Genomic DNA, 23,497 nt, shown 5'->3' on the forward strand with positions numbered 1-23,497 from the left:
GTGACAAATGACACGAATTCCCACGGGGGACGAGAAATCAGTGGCCCACTTCCGTCCCACGCAAGCTGATTCGAGACTGTGGCTAAGATTTCCGAGGCCAACAAAGCGGTGCCGACTTGGAAACTGCACCTGTGAGTCACCTGCCTAACTCCAGGCTTCTGGGAGCTCAAGGGCAATGGGGTGACCCCTGTGGTCCCAGAGGCATCGGGCCTCGTGTCTCTGGAGCCCACCCCTCCGCCCCACAGGGACGCGCTCCCTCTGTCAGTCTCACCTCAGAGGTGGGGCTCCCAAGACCTCTGCTCCCCCCTACCCCCTATGGCACAGCGGGAGCCCATTCACCCCTCAGGCCCAAATGACACCCACTATCTGAGGGCTCCCCCCCTGCCACACCGACATGAGCCACTCCGTGCCCAGGTGAGCACAGACCGTACCTCACACACACCCTCATCCGCCTCATCTCACGTACACCCCACCCTATGAGACGTCGTCCCCAAAGCCCTCGCCTTCTGTGGGGGCCAAGAGAGAGGGGCTCACCCAGAAATTCAAACTCAGAGCCCCCCGCGCTGCTGGGATGTATGTCAGGTGGGGGCGTCAGCACCCCACCACAGTGGCCCCCGGGGTCAGCATTCAAACCCCCGCCTCCCTTCCCAGCTGAGTGACTGTCCCCAGATCGGAGGGAATGACAGCATTATAGCAGGACGGGGCTGTCGGGGGCACGCCTCCTAGAGAGCCCCACTCAGGAAGTGCTGAGTAACTGCAAGCTGCTAATACAACCTTAGCTGTGGGGTTGTGACTTGTCACAACGAGGCTGCCGATGGCTGGCTGCTGCCCTCACACCTGCTAAGCTGGGGGCAGGGGCGGGGGAAGTGAGGGGACAGGGAGCCTCGTCCCCTCCTGCTGGCACCCTGGGGCTTCCCCGGGGGGGCCCCTCCCTACGAGGAGAGGTGCAGGGGAGCCAAGGGGAGTCCGGGCCCAGCGGACACGCAGGGTGCACCCTTCCCGGGGCCCCAAGCACCCTCTGGTCTCCGTGTTCCCCGCCTGGATGGCACGGCCAGGCCAGGTGGGCGCTTGGTCTGGGGCTGCCCCACGTGGAGCAAGTCCCCCCCGCCACAGGACGGGGAAGGACCCTGCTGCTCTCGGGAACCCCCCTAGGAAACGTGTGTGTTTACATCAGGAAAGGAAAACTTCCTGCCTCCAGAGGTAGGCTGGGACAGACCAGCGGCCACCGACCTCGGCCTGCTGGCAGGCGTCACGGTGGAGGGATGAAAGCCCGGTGACGGCTTAGCGGGGCTTAGCGGGAGATCGGCTTACAGGTCAGCCGGGGCTGCCCGCAAGCAGTGGGGCTCCGGCCTCGCTCAGAGCTGCGGCATCAAAGCCCAGGGGCACAGTGGACAGCGCACACTCCTGCTCCTCCTCCGTCGTCACCCACAGGCGGCCAAGGACCCGGGGCCCAGAGAAGGTGCCCAGCTGCCCCGCCTGAGGCGGGGGGACCCCCCCCCCAGCAATAGTACCAAGACCTGGACGTGAGGCCAGGCGCTGGGCCACAGAGCTGCAGGGGCGTGGCTCGTCCACAGCCCTGGGGCCCTAGGAGGTGGAGTTTGAACAGGGCCCCAAGGGACCAACACGTTTATCAGAAAGTGAAACGTGGGGAGGGCCGTCCACACCCAAAGGGTGAGGCGCTTCGGATGGGGTGGCTGAGCCCAGGTAGAGGGAAGCGAGGAAGGGGGTGAGGCGTGAACAGGGCTACCTGGGGGGAGGGTGGGGGGGACAGGAGGAATCCGACCAGGTGGCGGGTCGGGTTGCCCTCTGGCAGGGCTCCTGGAAGGGGCTGGGACCTGGGTGCAGGCACAGTTAGTGTCTCTGCAGAAGTCGGAAGTCCTGCGGGCAGAGAGCAGACACTGGCAGTCATCCACGCCGCGTGCAGGCGGGGGCCCCATCCAGATGCAGGAGGAAGCAGGGGGGCTCACAGGGCCGACATGGCAGCTACCCAGGGAGGGAGGTCATGTCGCCTCCTGCCATTAGCGGAGCCTGGACCCCACTGCGGGTACGCAGGCTCCCCCAGCCTCCGGCGGCTGAGCACAAACCCCTGGTCACCGGCTGGTTTTCCTGTACCTCTCAGGAAGGTAAACCGGTGGTTGCATTTGGGGGATACGTGTCTGTGGGCACTGAGGGACTTTAGGTCCTGAGGATGGCGGGCGGGGGGTGGGGTCTCCATCCCAGGACAGCAATAGAAGGAACACGGACAAAACCAACCCTCAAATCACAGACACGGGAAAGGTGTTTAACACTGATGCTGGGGAACACGGCTCTCAGTCCGGGCAATTCCAACAGAAACCGGGCAAACCTCGGCTGCACCGGCTGCCGCCCCAGAGCGCCCGGCCTGGCCCTGCACCTGCAGGACACGGCACCCGTGCAGGGCAGGGCCGGGGCCCCCAGGAGCTCTGCCTTCGTCAGGTGAGACCAACCTGCAGGGCCAACGATTCAGGCGCAGGGGCTCTGGGGAGATTGGGTCCACCTCACCCAACCAGGGAGCACTCAGAGACCATCTCTGCTTTTCACAGCCTGGTACCGACACTGCTCCCACATAACACCTGCCTGTTTGCAAATCCGGTGACTGCATTTGACTAGGTCCATGGTCAGCAAACCGCGGCTCGCGAGCCACATGCGGCTCTTTGGTCCCTTGAGTGTGGCTCTTCCACAAAATACCACATGCAGGCGCGCACATACAGTGCGATTGAAACTTCGTGGCCCGTGCACAGAAGTCGGTATTTTGTGGAAGAGCCACACTCAAGGGGCCAAAGAGCCGCATGTGGCTCGTGAGCCGTGGTTTGCCGAGCCGCAGTTTGCCGACCACTGGACTAGGTCCTCGGTAGGCCCTTGCTGTTAAATGAAATCGATGGCAAATCGTGTTAAATAGTTACAACTGATTCTAAAAGACCAAAACAGACCCGCCCTCCCCTGCAAATGTAAATTGGGGCGGGGGGCGGGGGGGGGCCTTTTTTTAACAGACCACTCAGATAGCAGGCCTTCCTTTGGAAGCCAGGGGCCTCGGTGTTCCTTGGACGCGGGGCCACGCGCTGACGTTCATCCAGCGGGCCTCAGAGTAGGACACAGTCTCGTCTAAGGAATCTACTTATTGACGGCTTCCTAGTGGACGTTTCCCCGATTCTACGAGAAAGGCTCCAGAGAGGACAGATCTCGCTCCTCCACGCCCAGCCGCTCTGCCTGCGTGAGGGGAAGTGACGGGGGAGCCTCCCGCCACGGCTCAACAAGGCAGCTGCCTCTCCACACCAACCAGGCAGCTCCTCGTCACCGCCAGGCCTGACCCTGTTCCCGTTGGAGGGGATCGGAGCTGCTCTGCGCAGACAAATAAACAGCCAGTGCTTACGGGGGACGGCCTCATAGGCCTGATTCCTTAATCAACAGTTAAAGAAGCAAATTGGATTTGCCCTATCACCGAAAAAAAAAAGATTAATTCCAGATTGTCGTTTTTGTCTTAAGTACAAGGAGGTTGTCTTAGAGGCTTGGCTGGAGAATTTCATTTTAGAAGTATCTCTAAAATGTGGCATCCCTCGGGACCTGTGGTTTTCTCCGTCATTATATAACTGTAAACTTCTGGATGTTAGAGAGTGGATAATTTCTTTCAGCTGGACCCGGCCTCCAGCGCGCTTGGATGAGAAGGATGAGCGCCAGTCACCAGCCCGTCTTGGGGACAAGATGTGACCCCAGCATGGAGATCTAAAAGTTTTCGTGTGCAGGACGGTCCTTACTTGTTTTCCTTAATACGTCGTCTTTTCTCTGCGCTATCAGTTAAGAGGATGGTTAGAAAGTCTTCCCACGGGCTGCACCTCTGCCAAGGAGAACAGAACAGAACAAGCATACGGTCTCCTTTAAGGCTTTTGGGTTGGGTCCTATCGAGTGGTTCCTCTCTGCTGAGCTCAGTGGGACCGGATGTCCCCGGACGCTGCGGAGGGGAGCCGGGGGCGCGTGACAGTCGTAGGCCCAGCAGGCCGGCCCGGCTGTGAAACACTCAGGGAGCAGCGGAGGCGAGGCGCCGTGCGGCTCCACGGCTGAAATATCTTCCCAGACTTCCCCGCCCCGTGTGTGACTTCTGAGTTGATTAACATTTCATCTCCAGTGTTGTGTTATTATAGCCTTTATGTTTTAATCCATTTTTTCACACCGTGGGAAAAGAAAAATATCACCATTCTAGTAATCAAGCTATTCCTGTAAAATCCTAAATAAAATGAGAATTTTATTAAAGATATTTATCTTATACAACGAGAGTAAAATCAATCGGCGCCGCCGGTCCGGCATCCAGTTACAATAACATTAAAATATATTGTTTATTCGCGGGCGGGGCCATTTCTCTTTTCAGATTGGTCAGTGAGGACGCCGCCACGGCGGGCGCGGCGCCTCCGTCGGAATATCTATCGGCCTGGCCGGCTGGACGCCGAGGAGCGCATTTTTATTGTTAATCAATGCCAATCAATTCTGGGCCTTGATGTTAAATAGGGATCAATACCACTGGGCTGCAGATGAGATCTGATTTCAATTGGTGAGCAAACCTGCAGAAGTTTTTAATCATAAGGTAAATCAAGACCTGGAACATAAGTCAGGTGAATTAATACGGGCCGTGCAGGACCTCTCTTGCCACTGATCCAGCACGAGGAAATTTCTGTCATATTTCATTATCACTCTCGGACCAGGCTGCAGGCCGCGTTTGGGGAGCATTTTCTTAGTGGGAGCTGGAGCGCCCCTCGCGAGCGCGGCCAGTCCTCCGCGCCGCGGCCCGCTGGTCCGCCGAGTATAGTTATACGTATGCCCCATGAATCTCATTTTATGCGATTAAGATCCATAAAAATTCAATAGCTTTTCTTCTGCAATTCACATTTTACCTGGTGAAATATCATAAGAATTTCATTATCTTTGCAGCTGTTGCCTCGGATCAAGCAAAGGTTATTATCCTCTTCGAAAACACTATAGAATATGTACGAAAATGTCAGGAGAACTGGGCATTTAAAGCTTGATTTTTTAAAAGAAAAACACTGTGTGAAGTTTAGAATAAACTGTACTTGACATTTATGTACCATGATGCATTTCTTGGTAAACTGATTCTGCAAGGAAATTCTTTGAATTCGACTCTGGGACTGGATTGGAAAAGGGAAAATGGGGGGAGAGAGGGGAGGTGGGGGGAGGGCTGGGAGGTGGAGGAAGAGGCAAGAAGGGGAGTGTGTGTGTGTGGGGGGGTGTTGGTAAGTCACACCCAAAGCAAAGCTCTCCCGGTCAGACTGTTGCGTAGGACGGCGTAACCTTTCAGATAACCATCCCGGGGAAGGTAACCCCAAGGACCCTCACCGATGGCCGTGGCCTAATCCCAGGGATCGTTCAGGCCCGTTTAGAGCATCTGAAGAAAAATGGGCAGCACAGAGAGTGATTGATCAGAGGCTCTGCGAGTCCCGCGGATGCGGCGCGGTCCTCCGGCCTCCACGGCTGGGGTTCCGTCTATGATGATAAATTAGCATTAGATGGAACCTAATGAGTTTACTAAACATTTGGGATTTGTGCTAATAAACTGGCTGGCTGTGAACTCGCAGAAGCGATGAGCAGTCCCGGGGCTCCCTCTTATCTCTGTACACGACAGTGAAACCACGCTTCCAATCTGCGATCAATTCATCATCCGACACCATTGTACATTCTTCACAAAAAGATAATTACTGCTTCCCCGGATCAGAACACTCATATTTCCTCGGAATTGCAGGCCTTGATAGCAGGCACTGTCACCGCTCCCTCCCAGCCCCACTGTACAGCTCTATTTATGATCATTATTTTCGCCTAAACAAGCCTTTTTCCTCAACTTGATAACGAAACCTGCTATGATGAGAAGGGAACAGTAAGGCTTTGTTTCCTCTGCGGAGTGCTTTCACGTTTAGTGGAGGCCGCTGACAAATATTTTATTCAGGGCATTAGTAAAAGTTTCCACTCGTTAGAAGATATCGCTTCCATTTCCTTCCAAAAAAAAAAAAAAAAAAAAGAAGAAGAAAGAAAGAAAGAAAAAAAAAAGGCCTTTCCAGGCTCTCTGATTTGTTAAAAAACAGAAACGGAGAGCAAGTAATGTAACAGAGAATAAATCAAAACGTGATTAAAAAGGCCGTGGCCGTCTCCAAAGCCCCATGCCCCCCGCTCTGCGGCCCTCGCCTTTGCGGGCCCTCCATCCCTCCTTGCGCGGGTCCGCCCTGCCGACTGGTCAACTCTATGTGACCCCGGCACACGCAATAAATTACCCCAACACAGAACTCTGAAACAATGTAAATTAGTGACTGCTCGCCGTCTAATAAATGGGAACAAATGTGTGTGGGGCTGGAATGGGGTTCTGGATGCTATAATTGCCGGGAATAATTATGATGGGGTCTCAGGAAACATAAGCAGCCGTCACTTGTCATGACAAATACCCCGAGCCCAGCAAAGGCGCTTCTGACCGCAACACTTCTCACAGGCAAATCATTTCTTTTCTTTTTTTATTAAAGTTAAAAGGTACTTCGGTACCTTGCTTTATTCACAATCACGTATGAAGGCCTTGGAACTATAACGCATAAATCCATCCACGTGTCATACTATCCTGAACCAAGGCAAGTTCTGTTTACATTGTCAAGCCATTTCTTAGATGGTCGTGGGCACGCCAGACTTGTTAAGAGCGGCCAGACCAACAGCAACGGGAGAGGATCGGGCGTGTGGTGGGGTGACAGAGGAGGACCTATTTCTGAGCTGCCTGAAGACATAACTCTGGATGGGGCAGCTAGCCATTTATTAACTTGCATAACTCATTTATTTGTTCAAAGGAATGATCTTTGGAGAATGGCTGTTATATTTAGAACCTGCTTGTCAGATTTAACAAATGGTAGTTATTGCCGTGTTTTCCCCCTGAAACCACTTCCCAGATCCTTCCCACCTCTCCCTGGGGCGTCCGCTGGCCAAGGACCGATGGGCAGCCCTCGTCTCGGTAACTGATGTCTGCTGCCCGGTGGCCGGATCAGGCCGCTGACCTCGGACGGCGGGGATGAGCCTCACGTCTAATCCAATCCCCCACTTACTTCCTGACCCAATCTTCCTGATGTCAGAGGACGAATCGCTTCATTGAGAAAATGTAAATGGACGGGGAGCTCCCTTTGGCAGCCTTTCCAACAACCAAGTATCAGGAAGGAGAGACACGGAGAGGCTGCCCGGACCACCCCATCCCCGCACACTGATCTGATTTACAAACCTTTCCTAATGTGAAACAAATGCTGTGGGTGTGAATTCATACTTAACCATAAAAACCCGTGCATTACTCTGTCTCGTATTAAATACCACATATAACTCTCAGCAGGTTTTATGTTGTGTTTTACTGTCCGCATTGGCTAACGCTGGCCTAACATTTTGTTTGGCAATTAGGAAAATTTGTAGTTTAATTTATTAAACCAAAAAAAAAAAAAGCCAACAACTACACTGAATGCCGAATTCATTCCGTTTTGATGCCGCAGCACAGCAGACCGGCCTTCCCAGTGACTCAGTCGTGCTCCTTTCATGGCCTATGCTACTTAAATATCCTAAAAAAGCCGTCTTTAGGGAAAAGCCCTGATACTAAGCAAAACTGAGTCATGCCGCTTAAACAAATTCCTGGGAAGCAGTTTAAATGTATTCATTTCTCTGCAAAGGCGGTAACTGGTTTAAGAAAAAAAAAAATGGGGTTGGGCATGTCAACCCCCAAAAGCGACGAGAAAGCCACAGACAACATCCGAGTGTGAAGACTCTGTGAGTGGCGATAAGCTCAAGACTAAAGAACGTTATTATAAAACACCAAGATGTTACATGGAAGGGGAAAGACTGCTCAGAAACCTTAAAGAAGAAAAAAAAAAAAACGCTGAAATTCAGGAAGTATTATTAGTGGCTATGAAGCCACAAAACACACAGAAGAACCTTAAATCCACATTACTAAGTGAAGGAAGCCAATCTGAAAAGGCGACATGCTCTGTGATTCCAACTACGTGACATTCTGGAAAAGACCAAACTATAGAGACTGTAAAGAGATCAGCGGTGGTTGGGGGCGGGGGGGGGGGGGGGGAGTTGCTTTAAATGGGCAGAGCACAGAGGTTGCTTAGGGCAGTGAAACGACTCTGGGTGATATCAAAGGGTGGACACATGTCCGCATGCATTTGTCAAAACTCACAGGATGTACAACACACACAGCGAACCCCAATGCCAACTATGGGCTTGAGTGAATCCCAATGTGTCGATGATGATTCATCAGTTATGACAACGTATCTCACTAATGCGAGCTGTTAGGAAAAGGGAAGTTGGGGAGGGGGTGATACAGGGACTCCACTTTCTGCTCATGTTTCTGAAAACCTAAAACAGCTCCAAAAATAAAGTCTATTAATTTTTCTAAAAAAAACCAACACATTATCAGGACACCTTGGAATCTACATCAAATGTGGAGGAACAAGATGCAAACTTGGGGGGGGGCCTGTCCCTCCCTGGTACTGGTATGGCTTTAGTGTTCCTGCTCTGTGGCCACCAATTCCCCTGCACCCAACTGTGCCCCCAGGCTGTCCTCCTGGTCCATGGATGGATGTCATTCTACGGAGCTGGACACGTGACTCTGAGCCAGGACGACTTGGGAAGGACATCTGCATGAATCTCTCAGAACGCCACTGAGGTGCCTGCCAACCACACCCCCTGACCCGGAAGGTTGGAGAAAACTTCGGGGACCCTCAGGGAGGAACCCCTCCTCAACAGGACTGGGCAGCAGCACCCCTGCCCCCTCCCCCATGCCAAGCTGGCTCAGCTGGGTGTGATTTAAAATAAAAGGGGCACCCATCCCCACTGTTAGGCCCTGTCCCCCACCCAGGGCTGGGGTGGCCTGGCTGCCCCACCCCCACACCGGGGCTGGGGAAGGCTTGCTGCCCGCCGTGGCCATAATCAAATCCCACACCTGTGCCGCACATGTCACCTTCACATGGCCCCAGCCCAGGCACGGGCTTCAGACCTGCTCCTCGGCGACTCCCTAACATCACACTGGCCACTCGGGGGGGAAGCTTTCCCTTTCGATGAAAACTTGCAGCAGGGGAGAGGAGGGGGGGGGGCGGGGGCATGCAGTTTGCCTGGAAGCCCTGTTGAAGCCTTTACCTGCATGGCAGGCCTCTGTGGTCCAGGTGGGTCCTTCCCCCTTTGGAAATTCGTCACCACAAGGGCAAATATTTTTAGGGCCTTAAACGTTTTCAGGGCCCAAGTTTTGTCTGGATGTTCTGACAGGGCACCCTGCCTCCAAGGGCTTTCTGCTGAGAGAGAGGGAAGGGGGGTAGATAGGCACGGGGAAGGGGGGCGTGGGGGCGGGGCGGGGGCGCGGCTGGAGCCTCCCCCCCAGATGTGCGCTCCCTGCACACCCAGCAGAGACACGCTGGAGCCGACGCCTTCCGCTGCGGGCCTGGGCCCTGCGTCCCACAGCAGCGCAGGCTGCAGCCCTGCTTTCCGCACATGTTAAACTCATTTCCTCGCGAATGACTGGGAAGGCGAGGCCCCCGCTCTGCTGTTTTCAGCTGCTGCTGGCAGCGCGGCGGCGGCAGGCGTGGGGGCATTTTCTAGCTGAGCGGCGTCCAGAGGACGAGTTGCAGAGGGGCAGTTCTCGTTTGTTTTGTTTGTAAAGGGAAGGGGGACCAAGAGATTCGAAAATCTAAATGAGAGCTTCCCTATTCCGCCCCCCCCCAGCCTCCACCACGCTCTCCATGAAACTGTTTGCCAATTTTTAGCATTTATTATGTTGACAGATGTGCCTGTTTTCTGAATAAATAGTTTTTTAAAACAGTTTTCCCCACAATTTAATGAACGCTAGTTACCCCCAAAGTCTAAGGGGCTTATAAAATCCCACCAAAAATACTCTTGACACAAAAAATTCCTCCGCTTATGGCCTAAATTATAGCCATACTTCTATTCTCCCGCATTAATACTACCAGCAGAATGCCTCATTATAGAGAGTTTTGACCACAAACATTTTGGGGAGATCTGCTCTGAAGATAAACAAACAGAGGCGCTTGTGTTCTGGCGAGCGGGCGGCAGGGAATGGTTTCCATTTTCCCCGAGTGTGAGCTGTGCAGGCTCTGCCCAGGACAGGTTAAGCTCCCCGAGCTCTCACTTCCTGTGCCCCTACTTGTCAATCACTTCCTGTCTGCGACGACAATCTCCATCATTAGAGCCTGGAATTTTTTATTTTTTTTTTTCATCTCCTCCAACGTGCCCCCTGTTGCCACGGGTCGTTTGAATTCTGATCAGTTATTCACCATCTTTGAAAAGTAACCAAAAAATTACCGCATCGGGGCGAGCCACCAGCGTGGACCTCCGTCCCGGGTGTGTGTCCTGACCGCGCTGCCCGGCCAGCTTCTCCCCCTTCCTGGGCGGCGGGGGAGGCCCGGCCAGCCCCAATTATCTCCGGGTGCACGGAGAGTAATTATTCGCTTCCTGTAAGCATGCGTACCAGAGCCCCGCGTTTGGACGGCTTTCCATAAGGTAATCCAATTCATCCCAGCCATCCTAACACAATTACAGGCACTGGCAATATCTTTGCTTTTCACCTGATAAGGCCGCCGCAGAGGCGCGGGATGGCTTGCGTCAACATCCCTCCTGGACGATAGCTTCTGACAGCCGGGCTCCCAGCCCTCCCCCGCCCCTGCGCGTCCACAGGCAGCAGGAGCTGAGCCCAGGGCTCCGTGCACGGCGGCTCAGGGGAGGCGGCCCCTCCCACAGCCATCGGAGTGCTGCCCAGTGTGGTGGAAGTCATTAGGGGTGTGCGGCTTGTTCTAAAACCCAGCCTTGCACTGGCCTGGCCCTGGAGTCCTTCCCCGGGGCCGGCGACCATAAATCTCTGCAGGCCTCCACGGCCTGGAGCAGAGGTGCAGGCTCAGGCCTGCTGGTGGCCGTGGCAGCCACCCGACTCCTGGCCGCAAACCACCGTGGCCGTGGCCACACTCACGGTGGCACACACACAGGGGCCAGTCGGCACACGGACGTAGCCGGGGTGATGGGGCTGCCAGGAGAGGAAAACCTACCGGGTGGGCACTATTTCTGGGGTCTCCCTATTTAAATGAAAGCCTGGCATTGTGACTCAATAATGCAGCTCTTCCTTTTCTGTTTATTTTCCGAAGTTTATTGGGGGAAAAAAATGGTTAGAGGATGAATGAGCGCGGTGAACTTTTCGCCTCTCTCCGCCGGCGTGCCAGGGAATCAAACAGCCATTCACACCTGAGCGCGGCGCCAGCGGGGACCGTGCCAGGCAAAATCAGATTCTTTGTAGCCACGTCCATTCATCCACACTGCGCGTTCAGATTGCCAAATCTCTAGCCAATATTTCCCCTTCGCTGAAGTCCCGATGTATTAAAACAGGCTCTGAACCAAAGAGCGTCTCAGACACAGGGCCAGCGCCGCGAGGGGGGCTCCGGGACGCCGAGGCCTCGCGCCTGGTAATTATATTCACATCTTCAAGGAAACCGAGAAGGAGAAATTAACACCAAACTCTACTGTTTTCATTGCGCTATGCGGGTGAAATGACAAGCTGTCGCTTAAGAAGTTAATAAACAGTCTCCGTTTTGCAGGTTATCCAAACGCTGCTGAATAGGAAAACCTCGGATGGCTAAATGGTGTGTAATTAAAATTATTTTTAAAATCCTCCTTGACAGGCCGGGGCTTAGCCAAAATGTAAATGACATTAAAGAAGACAATGAATTTAATTTTATTTAATGTCCCTTTTTGCAGATCCTCATTTACATAGCGTTTTTAACAAAAGCGTTGACCTTATAAATGCTGGCATTTGTACAGCTCCCTCGGAGTTGGATTTAATCACGCTCGTGCAAAGCCATGAGGGAGGGAGCTTTAAGTTCTGTGCTTGGAGATGGAGTGGAATGAAAACATTGGGACTGGTCAAATGTTTATCCTCCCCGCTTCCGAAAACAACCTGACAAGAAGATGGAAGGGGCTAGGGAATAGCCCGGTGCTGTTTGTAAGGCTTGGTAATAATCATACATAATCGTTTGGAAATATAGCTAATAAAAAATATAATGAGTGTTCAGCAAAATCGGCATTAGGCCCAAATTACATGATATTAATACTTGAACAGGTGCAGAAAGGCGCTTTAAATGAGGTAAATGAATAAAGCGTCCCAGAGCACAACTGTGTGTGCTGACAAAAGTCAATGCCATGAATAATTCAGTGGGACGACTGCCAGCAAAGGTCGCTCTCTTTGACCTTTGTGACAGGAAGTGAAAGGAAACACTGTTGACTAAAAAAAAAAAAAAAAGGAAAGAAAGAAAGAAAGAAAATCTCCGATGGGTCTTCAGCTACCGTTCTGCAATCGTTTTAAAGGTGTAAACTTCAAACTCGTAAATGAATCGGAGCAGCGGTGTTGGGGGGTGCGGGCGGGGGGTGTGTGTGGAGTTAAAAAGGTTGGGGTTTGGGCCTGTGACGGAGGACAACGTGAAATCGCAGACAATGAAAGGTTAAGTCAATAATATTTTTCTGCAACCCTATGTCAGTTATGTATAAAAATCTGAGGTCAGCTGAAAAGTATTTTCAGAGCCCACAGGGTTGAAATTTTGTAACAGCTGTTAAATATGACAAAACTTTGCTTCTCTCCCACCTCCCCCCACCCCCACCCCCCCACCAACTAGAGCTATTCCAAACTCTGTATGAAAGAAAATGGAATAAACAGATGTCTGGCTTCCAGACAGCAAAGTAGGACAGACTTGGAATGATAAGTCTCCCGAACTCCATAGACCAATGCCAGGTTTGCTGGGGAGGGGGCCCCACTGCCACAGAGATGCCAGCGCGTGAGACGCCTGAGACCGTGCCATCTGGAACCTCCCCGCCGAGCACGCTCCCTCCGGGCGCTGCACGGGGCCCCGTGTGCGACCGACCCGGCCGCTCGGATGTCCCAGCACCCGGCTCCTGCCGCCCCGAAGTCTGCCTGCCCGGTCGCAACAGTTGGACCCTGAGCCCCAACCCACTGGGCCGGTTAGGGACGGAGGTAAGAGCACGCGCCTCCCCGGGCATGTCCACGGGGCCTCAGGCGACACCCCGGGATGAGATGGCATGAGAGGACGACAGCCGAAGTGTGGTTTTGGTTTAGCAGCTACACCGACATCCTGTAATCATTCACAGCCTTTGGAATGCACGGGTGAGACGGGAGAGATTCATCTGTCCATAGCTGGGCGGTGTGGACAATGGGTGTCCCTAATGGAGACCATCTGCTTTTGTGTTTTCCCAGAAAACATTATTCCACGAGGAAAACGATACCCCGTCCCTTTCAGAATACCGTAGAACACTACGCGTGTGCGTGTGTGTGTGTGTGTGTACACACACATATACACGCACATGCGTGTATGTGGGGACGTGCACATGGTGTGTACACACACACACACACACACACACGTGCTCCCCCACCCCTGCTTCTGGCTCTGCAGGTCACTACAGCCACATACAAGCTTTCTGCCATCGTAGCTCTTCACTGGCCATGCTTTTACTTTATAACGTCACGTTTCTCCTCCACCCCGTGAGCTGCTGTGTTCTCCTAAACCCGCGGTGGTGTAATTATATTTGCGGAGCCATAAACGACGGTTTCTCTGGCGTTATTTTATGAGGAAGAAGACAGTTCAGGTAAGTGAAGCCTTCACAACAACAGGGTTTCCCCACGCAAAAACAGCCTCACGCTTCCCCCCTTTCCACGCGGAGGGTCCTCCGTGCTGCTGGTGAGTGTTTAATGCTTCTGAAAGATAGCTGAGCCAAATTGTGTAATTAATTGATTTAAGGCGTCAGAGTCTATAGAATGCGATTTGCCTGCCGGAGCCGGGAGCCGACTTCTCTGTTCTCATCGCCCAGCGGCGCAGGCGCGCGGCCTGCGGCAGAGCCTCCGCGTGGGTTAGAGCAAACGTGGGCCCATTGATCTCAATTCAGGTTGGAATTATTGGTTTATATCCTCAGGACAAATAGGCCTTATCTGGGCAGGAGCTGCTGAGTGTGTCCAAAGGCCACACGGAGCCTGCGAAGCACGTTGCATCTAATTCTTTCTTAAGCCAACTAACCAAGTCATGACAGCGCTGGTGGGGACCTGCGGACCGGCTCCCCAGCCCGGTGCGGGGTTCCATGCAGCGGCCCCCCCAGGGGAAACGCGGGCTAGAGGCTCCACAGGAGCAACCAGTTTTCAGAGGCAGCGCGCACGCCACAGAAATGATCATTATGAAACTGAAACGCCTTTCAGCTGCAAAAGGCTGCACCGCACGAAGGACAGTCCCCTCCCACAGGCATTTTTCTTTCTCTGATTCACACAACTTGCCTTAGTAAACACTGAATTCTTCATTTTCCCCCTAGAACTCTGCCTTAAACGGAAGGTTGTGCCAATAACTGCAATCATCACACACGGATTGACATCAAGCAACCAAATGCGAATAGTCTTTTGTCATTACAAGTGACAGCTCTCTTAAGAATGGTAAAAAACGCACACCCTATTTGTCATCCCGTAGAACTGCCCTTACCTCAACATCCCTCACGTGGAAGGTGATTAAAATTCCTATAAAATTGCCATATCTTTGAATTTAGAAGCAGAGCAGATTTTCATCAATAATTAAGATCTCCAAAGCATTGACGCCAGGCGCAAATGGAGCTGCAATCCTCCTTATTCAAATAAACTTGGTAAACCCATTAACCAAATGTTTCTACATTTTCCCCTCCTCTCCTGCTTCCAGCATATCAAATGATCGCACACTTCTCTAGGTCAGAGAGGTATCAGTAATCTTAGCACATATTTTAATTAACCAAAGATAAGAAGGCATTCGCTCAGACAAGAATTCACGCGTATATTTCTGCACATGCGGGAGAAGACATTTCCCATCCTGTGATAAAACTGAGTATTAAAGGTTATTCAAGAGTCGATACGTGATGGGCTGTTACACAAACCCCAAAGTGATTCTGCAGGGGACACAGGGCGCCCGAAACATCGGTTGAATCAACGCGGCTACTCGATCACTGCGCTGTGCTGAAAACCTCAGGCCGTGGAAACAAGCCAGCTTTTTAAATGTACAAATATCACAAATGGAAGACCACTCAGAAGATGAAGCACTTCGCACCGCTGTGTGAGGAGCAGACGCACGCGCTGCCTTTTCAAGCATCCTACAGTCAGACAAGATGCCAAGAGCTGCTCAAACACTTCTAGCCAATCACGGAAAACAAAATAAATTCAGGTACGAGCCCAACAACCCTGAGGCTGGAAGATTTCCATGGCCACCGCACTAAAGACAAATATGATGCTATTGATTTCTGTAGCTGGAGTTGGACAAAGTGTTGAACTTGCTCTCGCGGCCTGAGTGACGGCCACAACTGGTCCGCCCTATTTGATTACTAATAAGAGCCGTCCCTTCTGTCAGATACCGAGCATTCCCCACTAAGCAAACAGCGATCCCAGCTAGTTCAACATTAGCATTGCTCTCCACTGGAGGCCCACATTTCCTCGGGCTTAACTCATGGAGTTTTCCGGGTTTAATTTTTCAGACACTGGACAGCCAAAGTTCATGATCAAAAGATAACTTTGTCCTGAAAGCTGCTGAAATCCAACCCCTCTTCAAAACGGCCTAAACCTCTGCTTCACAAAACTGGAGTCATATGTACACGTCTAGCATTTATTCGATTTGGGTACCAGTTTCAAAAAACCCCCAGCCCATCACACCCTGGGCCTCTGGCTGTTGTTCCCCATTGTTGGGAGAAAGAAAGCCTCCCTCCTCCAGGGCACAGAAACCCAGCGATGGGGGGGCGGGGGGGGGGTGCTCCGGAGGAGGGCAGGGGGGTAGTGTATTTGTTGTTTCAGCTAAAGCAACAGCAAACGCACATTAACACGATTAGGGCTGATGATTAGTAGCTTTAAAGGATGCAATGTGGCCCAAGGAACATGATAAATAGCAAGATGAAGAGCAGCAAATGTAAAGAATGCATACAGCTCATCTAGTGATGGATATTAATGTTGGAAAATGTAACCAGCATGTGTAATTAGTTTCAATTATAACAACTTTGGTTTGTTAGTTACATATTTGCTACTTGACATAAAACGACAGCCACAATTGGAAAAAAATTAGGAGACATTTTGCAACTAATTGAGAGCAGATTAAATTCATTCTAACACTGGGCAACAATTACAACAGTAACACCACCCAAGTCTCAACTTCGGCTATCATCATCCGAGATTGAAAAAAAAAAATTAATGCAAAAATGAAATACTTGTTAACAAATTAGCAAAAAGCATTTTATGACATATCTCTGGGTTTAAAGCCAGAAACTCTCTAGGCATAAAGTGCTCCTCACAGTGAGAGCGGTGGCAGATGAAACTGCTTCCCTTGACAACTCGAAAGCAATTACCGAATCCCCACAGAGCCAGCCTCCAGGTTTCCAAGTCAACCCACCTGTGCGTGATAACACACGCGGACAACAAACGGCAACGCGCACGGAGCTCAGCCCCAGCCCCACAGACAGGGAGCCACTGCAAACCCAGCCAGGCACAGGCTGGGGCGGGGGGCGGGGGCTGCGGTTTTGTTTTGAAAAAAATAAAGAAGTCATCCTTACCTGTCAATGATTACGGGGTCTGAGGGCGTCTCGTTTCTATTGCCACAACTTTTCTTGTCACAGCACCGGCTGTGGAGTAATTGTAAACAGGGGTTTTAATATGCATGTCATCCTTTTATGCCCGACTGGTAATTTTTTTTTTTTTAAGCCTGACAGTCAAGCGGCTGGAGTCGACAAAATAAGTTATCCTACCCAGGCAGACTGGCAATTTTCAACCCAGTGGGTTCATGTGCTCTGTGACTAAACTTAAGGTGTAACTTTCTACAGGAAGGAGCAGAGTTGAACAGATCTGTTCCTAGGAGGAGGGTAACAGAGCTACCACCTAAATTGTGATGCTAAAATATGGAAAACATGTTGCCCTGTTTGTCTTTGCAGTGAACTGAGGAGAAGGAGAGGCAGGAGGCTTGGGAATAACTTTTCACAGCTTCAGCTTTGTTTACCTCTAATTGTCAAGCTGTTATTTCTGGAAAAGATGCAAGATGCCACCTTCAACCAATATTTCTTTGGGGCATTTATTAATTATAACCACAAAAGCATGCATCCATCTATCAGAAACTTCCATTGTTCCTTCTTTAAGCCTACCTTAACGCTGTTATTGAAACTTTAATTAAAGCAGAAATGAAACAAAAATGTTATGCTTCTTGCATTTTAAAAAAGCATACTTGTATAATGGTTACATGTCTAAATTAGCTAAATTAACACCATATGGTAGGCAAAGTATATAAAGCCTTTTAAAGCTGACAGCTAAAGTGATTAAAGAAAGTCTACAGTCTTCCACTTAGAGCTTAAATCACATCTGTGCGCTTTCTATGTTAATTGCAGTACATGCAGAAGTGGATAATAAAGAAATTCCACTTTATTGGTTGTAATTTATATTTATTACCTGATATGAGAAAAAGTCAGCTTTTGTATATTAGTGCTGTAACAATATGTCTGCTCAGAAATGGCATGGAGGCAGCCGGCACCGCAGCCAGGCAGAGCCCGCCCCGCAGAGCCAGCGGCCCGCTACTGTCGCAGGCTCGCAGGTCCTTGTCATTCCTCGCCACGATATTTCACAAGCCGCACGTACAAAGCCAATGATGCATTTTTATTTGCGTGAAGGGGAGAAACTCTTGTGGTCGTTAGAAAAAAAGCAGGAGGGGAATTGCTCTTGTGACAGGGATCTCAGGAAAGCGGAGCCTAACAACCCTGGGAAGAAGGGCGCCTGGCTGCACCAGGGAAGAGGTTCACTGACAGACTCACAGTCCAATTCTCACATGCTCGGCTCTGTCACAGTACAGTTTCCTTTTATCAATACCAGCCGCCGGCACGGCTCAGGATGCCGGCGCTGCAGAAGGAAGCAGTCAAGTGCCTGGGAGTGATCCCTAACTCCTCCGCACGGAGGACACAGGCATCACCCAGGACCCTTTGCATTTCTGGTATCACAGCGACATGGCCAACACGTTAATCGGCTCTGCTGAGCTGCCAGCCAGCTGCGGGGACCATCGTCGCTGTCGTGGGGGAAGTGAGCCCGGCTCCTGGGCTGCGGCTTGCGGCCAGCCGATTACATTTCAATCGAACCCCATCCCAAAGCCAAGCCGGGTGGAGGCGCCAGGACTGCGCATCCTTTGTGGCTGCAGCTGGCGCCAGGGCTACCCACCCACCCGCCGCTCACCCGTCCGCCGCTCACCTGCACATGATCTCGTGGGTCAGCAGCACACGGCACATCTCCGGGTTCTTGTCCTGGCCCTCATAGACGATGGCCTGCACGGGGACATGCAGAGGCGGGCGTTACACGGCGCCCTGGCTTTGGCGTCCAGTTGCCCCAGCCTCAAGGCCCAGCTGGCGGGCAGGTGCACAGAGGGCTGGGGGAGGCAGCACGGCCCACCCAGGCCACCCTCCAGGCGGGTCACCCAGAGGAAGGCTCAGCCAAGGAGGCCTCCACTCCCGGGCGCCCTCCAGGCCAGCTCGGGCTTTCAACTCCAGAGGATTTCAGTCTCCTGGGTGGGGGCAAGGCGGGGGTTCAGGGAGCCATGGCACCTTGGTCCAGGCACACCGGGCTCCCAGCCCCTCGGCGACCCACACCGCCGCTGGGCCGCGTCCTCGGGCCATTGTCTACATCAAATTCCAATGTGTGCTGGGAGAGGCCGCTGAGAACAGCTGTGACTAAAGCAGGGCGAGCCGGCTGGGGCAGGAGTTTGCCGGGAGCCCTGTGCGCTCCCCGGGCCCAGCCGAGCCCGAGTTCAAACCCAGGTTCCGGAGGTGGGCCGTCCGCCGGCCCAGTCGCCCCGGCCGCCGGCTCTGCACGCCGTGGGCGCTCTGGGGCCGGGACGCAGCAGCCTCACGTGGCCGCCGGCCGGGCCTCCGGGGCTCCGGGCAGGAGCGCTCCTCCGGCCCCAGGCGCCCAGCCCTGCGCGGCCACGTGCTCCTCGCGGGATGGTATTTGGAAATAAAGTGCTAATGGCCAATCTGGTGTTTATTTTGAAACTGCTAACAAGGATTTTTCTCGGGGAAGAAGGCAGTGTCTGCGCACACGCTCCGGTAGGTTTTGAACAGAGGCTCTGCCAGATGGTGCGCAGCCCTAGGTGCGCTCACCACGGCGCTCACCAGCTCCGCCCGCCGGGAACCCGAGCTGGGGCCGCTGCGCCAGCCGCCCCGGCCCCACCGCCCGCAGCGGGGAGGGGGAGAAAGGGGGAAAGGAAAGAAGGGGGGAAAAGGCCACCGGAGGAGGGGCAGAGGGCGGGGGGGCCAGGAGCCGCAAGTTCCCGGCTGAAAATTCCACGGAAGGGGGAGGGGAGTCCCCTCTCCAGTTCCCGCCACCCCCACCCCACCCCCCAATTATCTGGAAATTACTTCCAACCTCCTCGGGCACTTCTGACTCCCTCCTCCACTTCCAGGCGGACAAAGCCCTTTGCCGAGGAAACCCGGCTTCCCTCTGGGAAGAGGGCCAGGTCCCCGGGAGCCGCTCTCCCCCAGCCTCCCCGGACCCTGCTCCAAACCACGGTGTCACCGCAGGCCAGCGGGCCGCCCAGGGCCACAGGGCGGGCAGCGGGCACCAGCTCTTCCAAGAGAGCGCGGCTTCTCCTCGGATGGAGCCCCGTATTTGTATTTGATTTATTCTTTATTTTGTAACACAAACAGAAATCCATAAACTGTCGGTTCAGCACCATTGACTCTTTGATCAGTTACTGGGCTATTTCTTTCCTTTTTCCCCCTCGATCCGGTCAGTGAGAGGAGATTAAACGCCGTTATTTCCAGCCCTGCTTATACTGCAAAGGTCCGTGGCTAAATGAACAATAAAAGTGCACTTGAAACCAGCCCTCCTGCTCTCGAAACAACAGGAAAACTTAGGGATGCCGACCTCCACCGCTGCCTCCCACCGAAGCGCTCTCTGAAAACATCAGTCCTTACATACAAAGAAATAAAAGCACCCCGTCCACCAGCAGCCGCACCTCCAGAGGCTTCCCTGCATCCGAGTGAAAACATGACCGAAGGGCACACAGCCTGTCTTCGTCAGAAAGAGCGGAGTTTAGCATCAGATCTGTGTTTTACTCTCAGAGAAAACCGCGCTGTTTTGCACGGCAGACATTAAAATCTAGCACGCAGGCTGCCTAGGGAAGGACAAACTTTCTAGAGGGGAAGTAAAATCAGAAACCTAATTGGGGAGCAGAGCGGGAGGCACGCGCGCCTGGCTGCAGAAGCCGGGAGGCGCTCTCACTGGCTCGCATTCTTCAAGTTCGCATCAGAAACCCAGGCTCCACTTTCATTTCCAAGCCTGAAGCCCGGCCTGGAACTGTATTTTAAATCAATCTGTGCCAAGTGGATTTAATTTACACATCGGACCTGCCCCTCCCCCAACCTCTATTTTTAAGAAAAGGGGGGGGGGATCTTTAAAACAACTGAACAACAACGTACCACCCAGCACAAACCCAGCCAGAAACTGCACAACGTCAAAAAGCAAGGAAGTGCTTTTCTGCACTTAATGACATTTCCGAGAGCCAATAGTTATCCTCGGAAAAGTTGACCAAGACAGGTTAAATAATTTAATAAGGACCTGCTTGTAATTATGTTATTTACAAGGTATGACAGAGGGTGGGAGCAGGAGCCAGAGCGGCTCACGGAGCAATGGGCGGGTTTGGGTGACCCCTGGAGCTCGGAGTTTGAATTATGGAGATGGGGGGCCGAGAGGTGAAGATGGACCAGAGGAGAACAAGGTGACTTTTCACCCCAACACATTTAACTTTTAAATTCAAATAAACGTCTCGTGTTACTAGACCATCACACTGGAAAGGAGGAAGAGTGAACTCATCAAGCCCCACTCCCTGGGCTTTGGGAAGGAGTTAGTTGCCATTGTTAGAGGGAGAAAAAAATCAATGAAATGATTCCAAGGAGAGAGAGAGAGAGAAACAAAAAACAAAACAAAAACACGCGTTTAAAAATACACAGAAAGAGGCATCTTGGAATTTTTCTGTCAAATATTAATTACCATAATTAATTAAGAGAGAATCTGAATCCCATCACAAGCCATTTAATAAAGCATATCTGTCCTGTTCTAATGACAACCTAAACTATTTCACCAATTGCTTCATTTATTCCAATAAATATGGAATTCTCATTAGCATGTCAAGGAAACTAAGTGAAAAACAAAAACACACAGATCCATTTGTCAGTCTGCTAGTCTCTGAACCCGGGACAAGCCCAGCTGAGCAGTGAAAACTCATGCAGACACTTAAACTTTCTCACCTGTTTGGTCATGGAATCTATGAGGCGAACATACAGATCCTGCTCCGTTCTCACTCCTGCAAGAGAGAGAGAGAGAGAGAGAGAGAGAGAGAGAGAGAGAGAGAGAGAAGTACCCATCAGTTTAGCACGGGCACCCGGGCACAGGAAGTCCAGGGCTCAGGGACTGCAGCCACATGATGCAGCAAACTTAAGGCTTGGCCTTTTAAAAGGCAAGAAAGAAAACCCCAATCGCTTCTCGCTTTTTTTTTTCTTTTCCTAATTAACCTTAGGACTCCCAGGGTTTGCCTTGAAAGGTGCAAGAAATGTGCCCAGCTGAGTGCAGGCCTGGCTGCCATACCCACAGGCCCATGTGGTCATTTATTTTTAGAAAACAGAAAGCAAGATATGGAAACAGAGTCTGAACTCTTTCTAATGTCTCTCGAGGATTTTTAAGAACCTGGAGCCCGGGCAGCAAGTTACGCCCGGTTTACCCGAGCCACCCGCATCTCAATAATTAACATTAATTTGCAAAATTGAAAAAAGTCACTTAGAAGTGATGTTCAGCTGGAGCGCCTATCGACCTGCTTTTTACTTTCTACTTCAAGCCCTACCGGTTAATCATGTGAAGTGCCATCGACTTATTGATCGTTTATGTTTTGTTTTCCTTCTATGCCATGAGAAGATTTCGTGTTTACATCCATGTCATTTTAATCTCAAAATCTTTATGTCCTTTAAGCATCTCGGGCAAGGAGAGAGCGAGGGAGCCGGGCAGGGGCGGGGAGGCAGCGGCAGCGGCCACTTACCATTGCTGTACAACAGCTGGAGTTTATAGTGGATGCCGTTGTTGGTTTTCTCGTTGTTGGGCTCCTGAAAGTAACGACAAATAATTGCATTTAGTGCGGCCGGCGTCCGCGCGGCCACCGCGCTCGGTCCCCCTGCACGACCGAGGCCCCCCGGCCTCACGCAGCGCAGGATTCCTACTCGGAGCGGCGCGGTGATGTCACTGTCCTGCTAGCAGCCCGCGCCCTCCTGGCCCCGCGTGAGTCCGGGGGCGCGCGGCAGTCGCGCAGCCCTCCGCGGGCCGGCGGGCGCACGTGGCGGCGGGGGCGCCTGGCGGAGCCGTCCCCGCCGCCGAGGGGGCTCTCCGCGCCACCGCGCCGGGCACCGCCTGCCTCCCACTTCTGGAAAGATGGAGGGTGTGATCGTGCGCTCGCACTTACTTTCTCTTTCTCCACAAAGTCCACAAAAGCGGTCCTTTCGATCTCCACCGGCTGCCCCTGCCTGTCGTAGAGCGCCAGCACGAAGTGGAAGAAATTGGATTTCCGGAGGTTGGAGGGCGGCTGCTTCTCGAAGTGCGCCCGCGCCAGCCCCACGCCGCTGCGGGAGGAAAGAGACAGCGGCCCGGTGAGCAGCGCGGCGCCGGCCAGCGGCGGGGCCGCGGCGGGGCCGGGGCGCGCGGGGCCGGCCGGTACGTACCTCTGGGCGGCCGTGTTGGCGTCCACCACCCCCGCCGTGTGCATCCACGAGCGCACCGGGTTCATGCCGCTGCCCAGCGGCTCCTCCTTCATGGTCGTCCCCCCGCGCGGAATATTCTCCTGAATCCCAAACATGAAAACTGCTGGCGGCGGCCGCAGCGCCCGGCCGACAGCGCTTCCGCGAGCAGCGGCGCTCGGGGCTCGGCGGCAGGCGTCTGCCCTGGCCGCGCTGGCCCTGCTCGGCGCCTGCGGTCCGGCCCGCCGCCGGCTTCAGCCCGTCCCGGGCAGGCACGACATACACCGGCGGCCGGGCGCTCCGGACGGCCGGGGGGCGCGGGGGCGGCGACACCGGTGGCGGCGCGGCGCCCCGGAGAAGCGGGAGAAACAGGACGCGCGGCCGCGGCGCTGGCTGTTGTTGTTGTTGTTTGCAGGCGCGCTCAACGTGGTGTCATCCTAGCCGGGCGGCGTCCGCGGCTGCAGGACACTGCGGGATCGTCCGCTTCTGGCGCGGCCCGCCTGCTCCAAAGACAAATAAACGGGGCAGTGAGTGCCGCGGCGCAGTCCCGGGCGCAGGCGGGGCGCGGCGGGGCCTGGAGCGGCGCGCGCAGCGGACGGAGGCGCACAAAACTCAGCCCTCTCTCCCCGAGGAATGGACCCTTTCCCGGGAGCCAAAACTCGAAGCCCCCGGGAGCCGC

General features: G+C 53.2%; 1 protein-coding gene across 13 annotated transcripts in view; it reads right to left on the reverse strand.

Moving 5' to 3' along the window:
• EBF3 (EBF transcription factor 3) overlaps window positions 1-23,497 on the reverse strand; it is a 113,911-nt gene extending 90,414 nt beyond the window's left edge. For 7 of the 13 annotated variants that reach the window (XM_036335692.1, XM_036335689.1, XM_036335682.1 and 4 more), the window contains exons 1-6: window positions 22,804-23,495; window positions 22,548-22,704; window positions 22,131-22,194; window positions 21,349-21,404; window positions 18,296-18,369; window positions 16,627-16,695 (exon numbers count right to left, since the gene is read on the reverse strand). In XM_036335692.1, the coding sequence (XP_036191585.1) occupies window positions 16,627-16,695; window positions 18,296-18,369; window positions 21,349-21,404; window positions 22,131-22,194; window positions 22,548-22,704; window positions 22,804-22,937 (554 nt within the window). In that variant the 5' untranslated portion in view covers window positions 22,938-23,495. Of the gene's footprint in view, window positions 1-16,626; window positions 16,696-18,295; window positions 18,370-21,348; window positions 21,405-22,130; window positions 22,195-22,547; window positions 22,705-22,803 lie in introns of all 13 variants that reach the window. The other 6 variants (XM_036335681.1, XM_036335690.1, XM_036335683.1 and 3 more) reach the window with 2 other exon arrangements.

This window comes from Myotis myotis, unplaced genomic scaffold (assembly GCF_014108235.1).
Source record: "Myotis myotis isolate mMyoMyo1 unplaced genomic scaffold, mMyoMyo1.p scaffold_m19_p_15, whole genome shotgun sequence".
In the NCBI taxonomy this organism is placed as follows: domain Eukaryota; kingdom Metazoa; phylum Chordata; class Mammalia; order Chiroptera; family Vespertilionidae; genus Myotis; species Myotis myotis.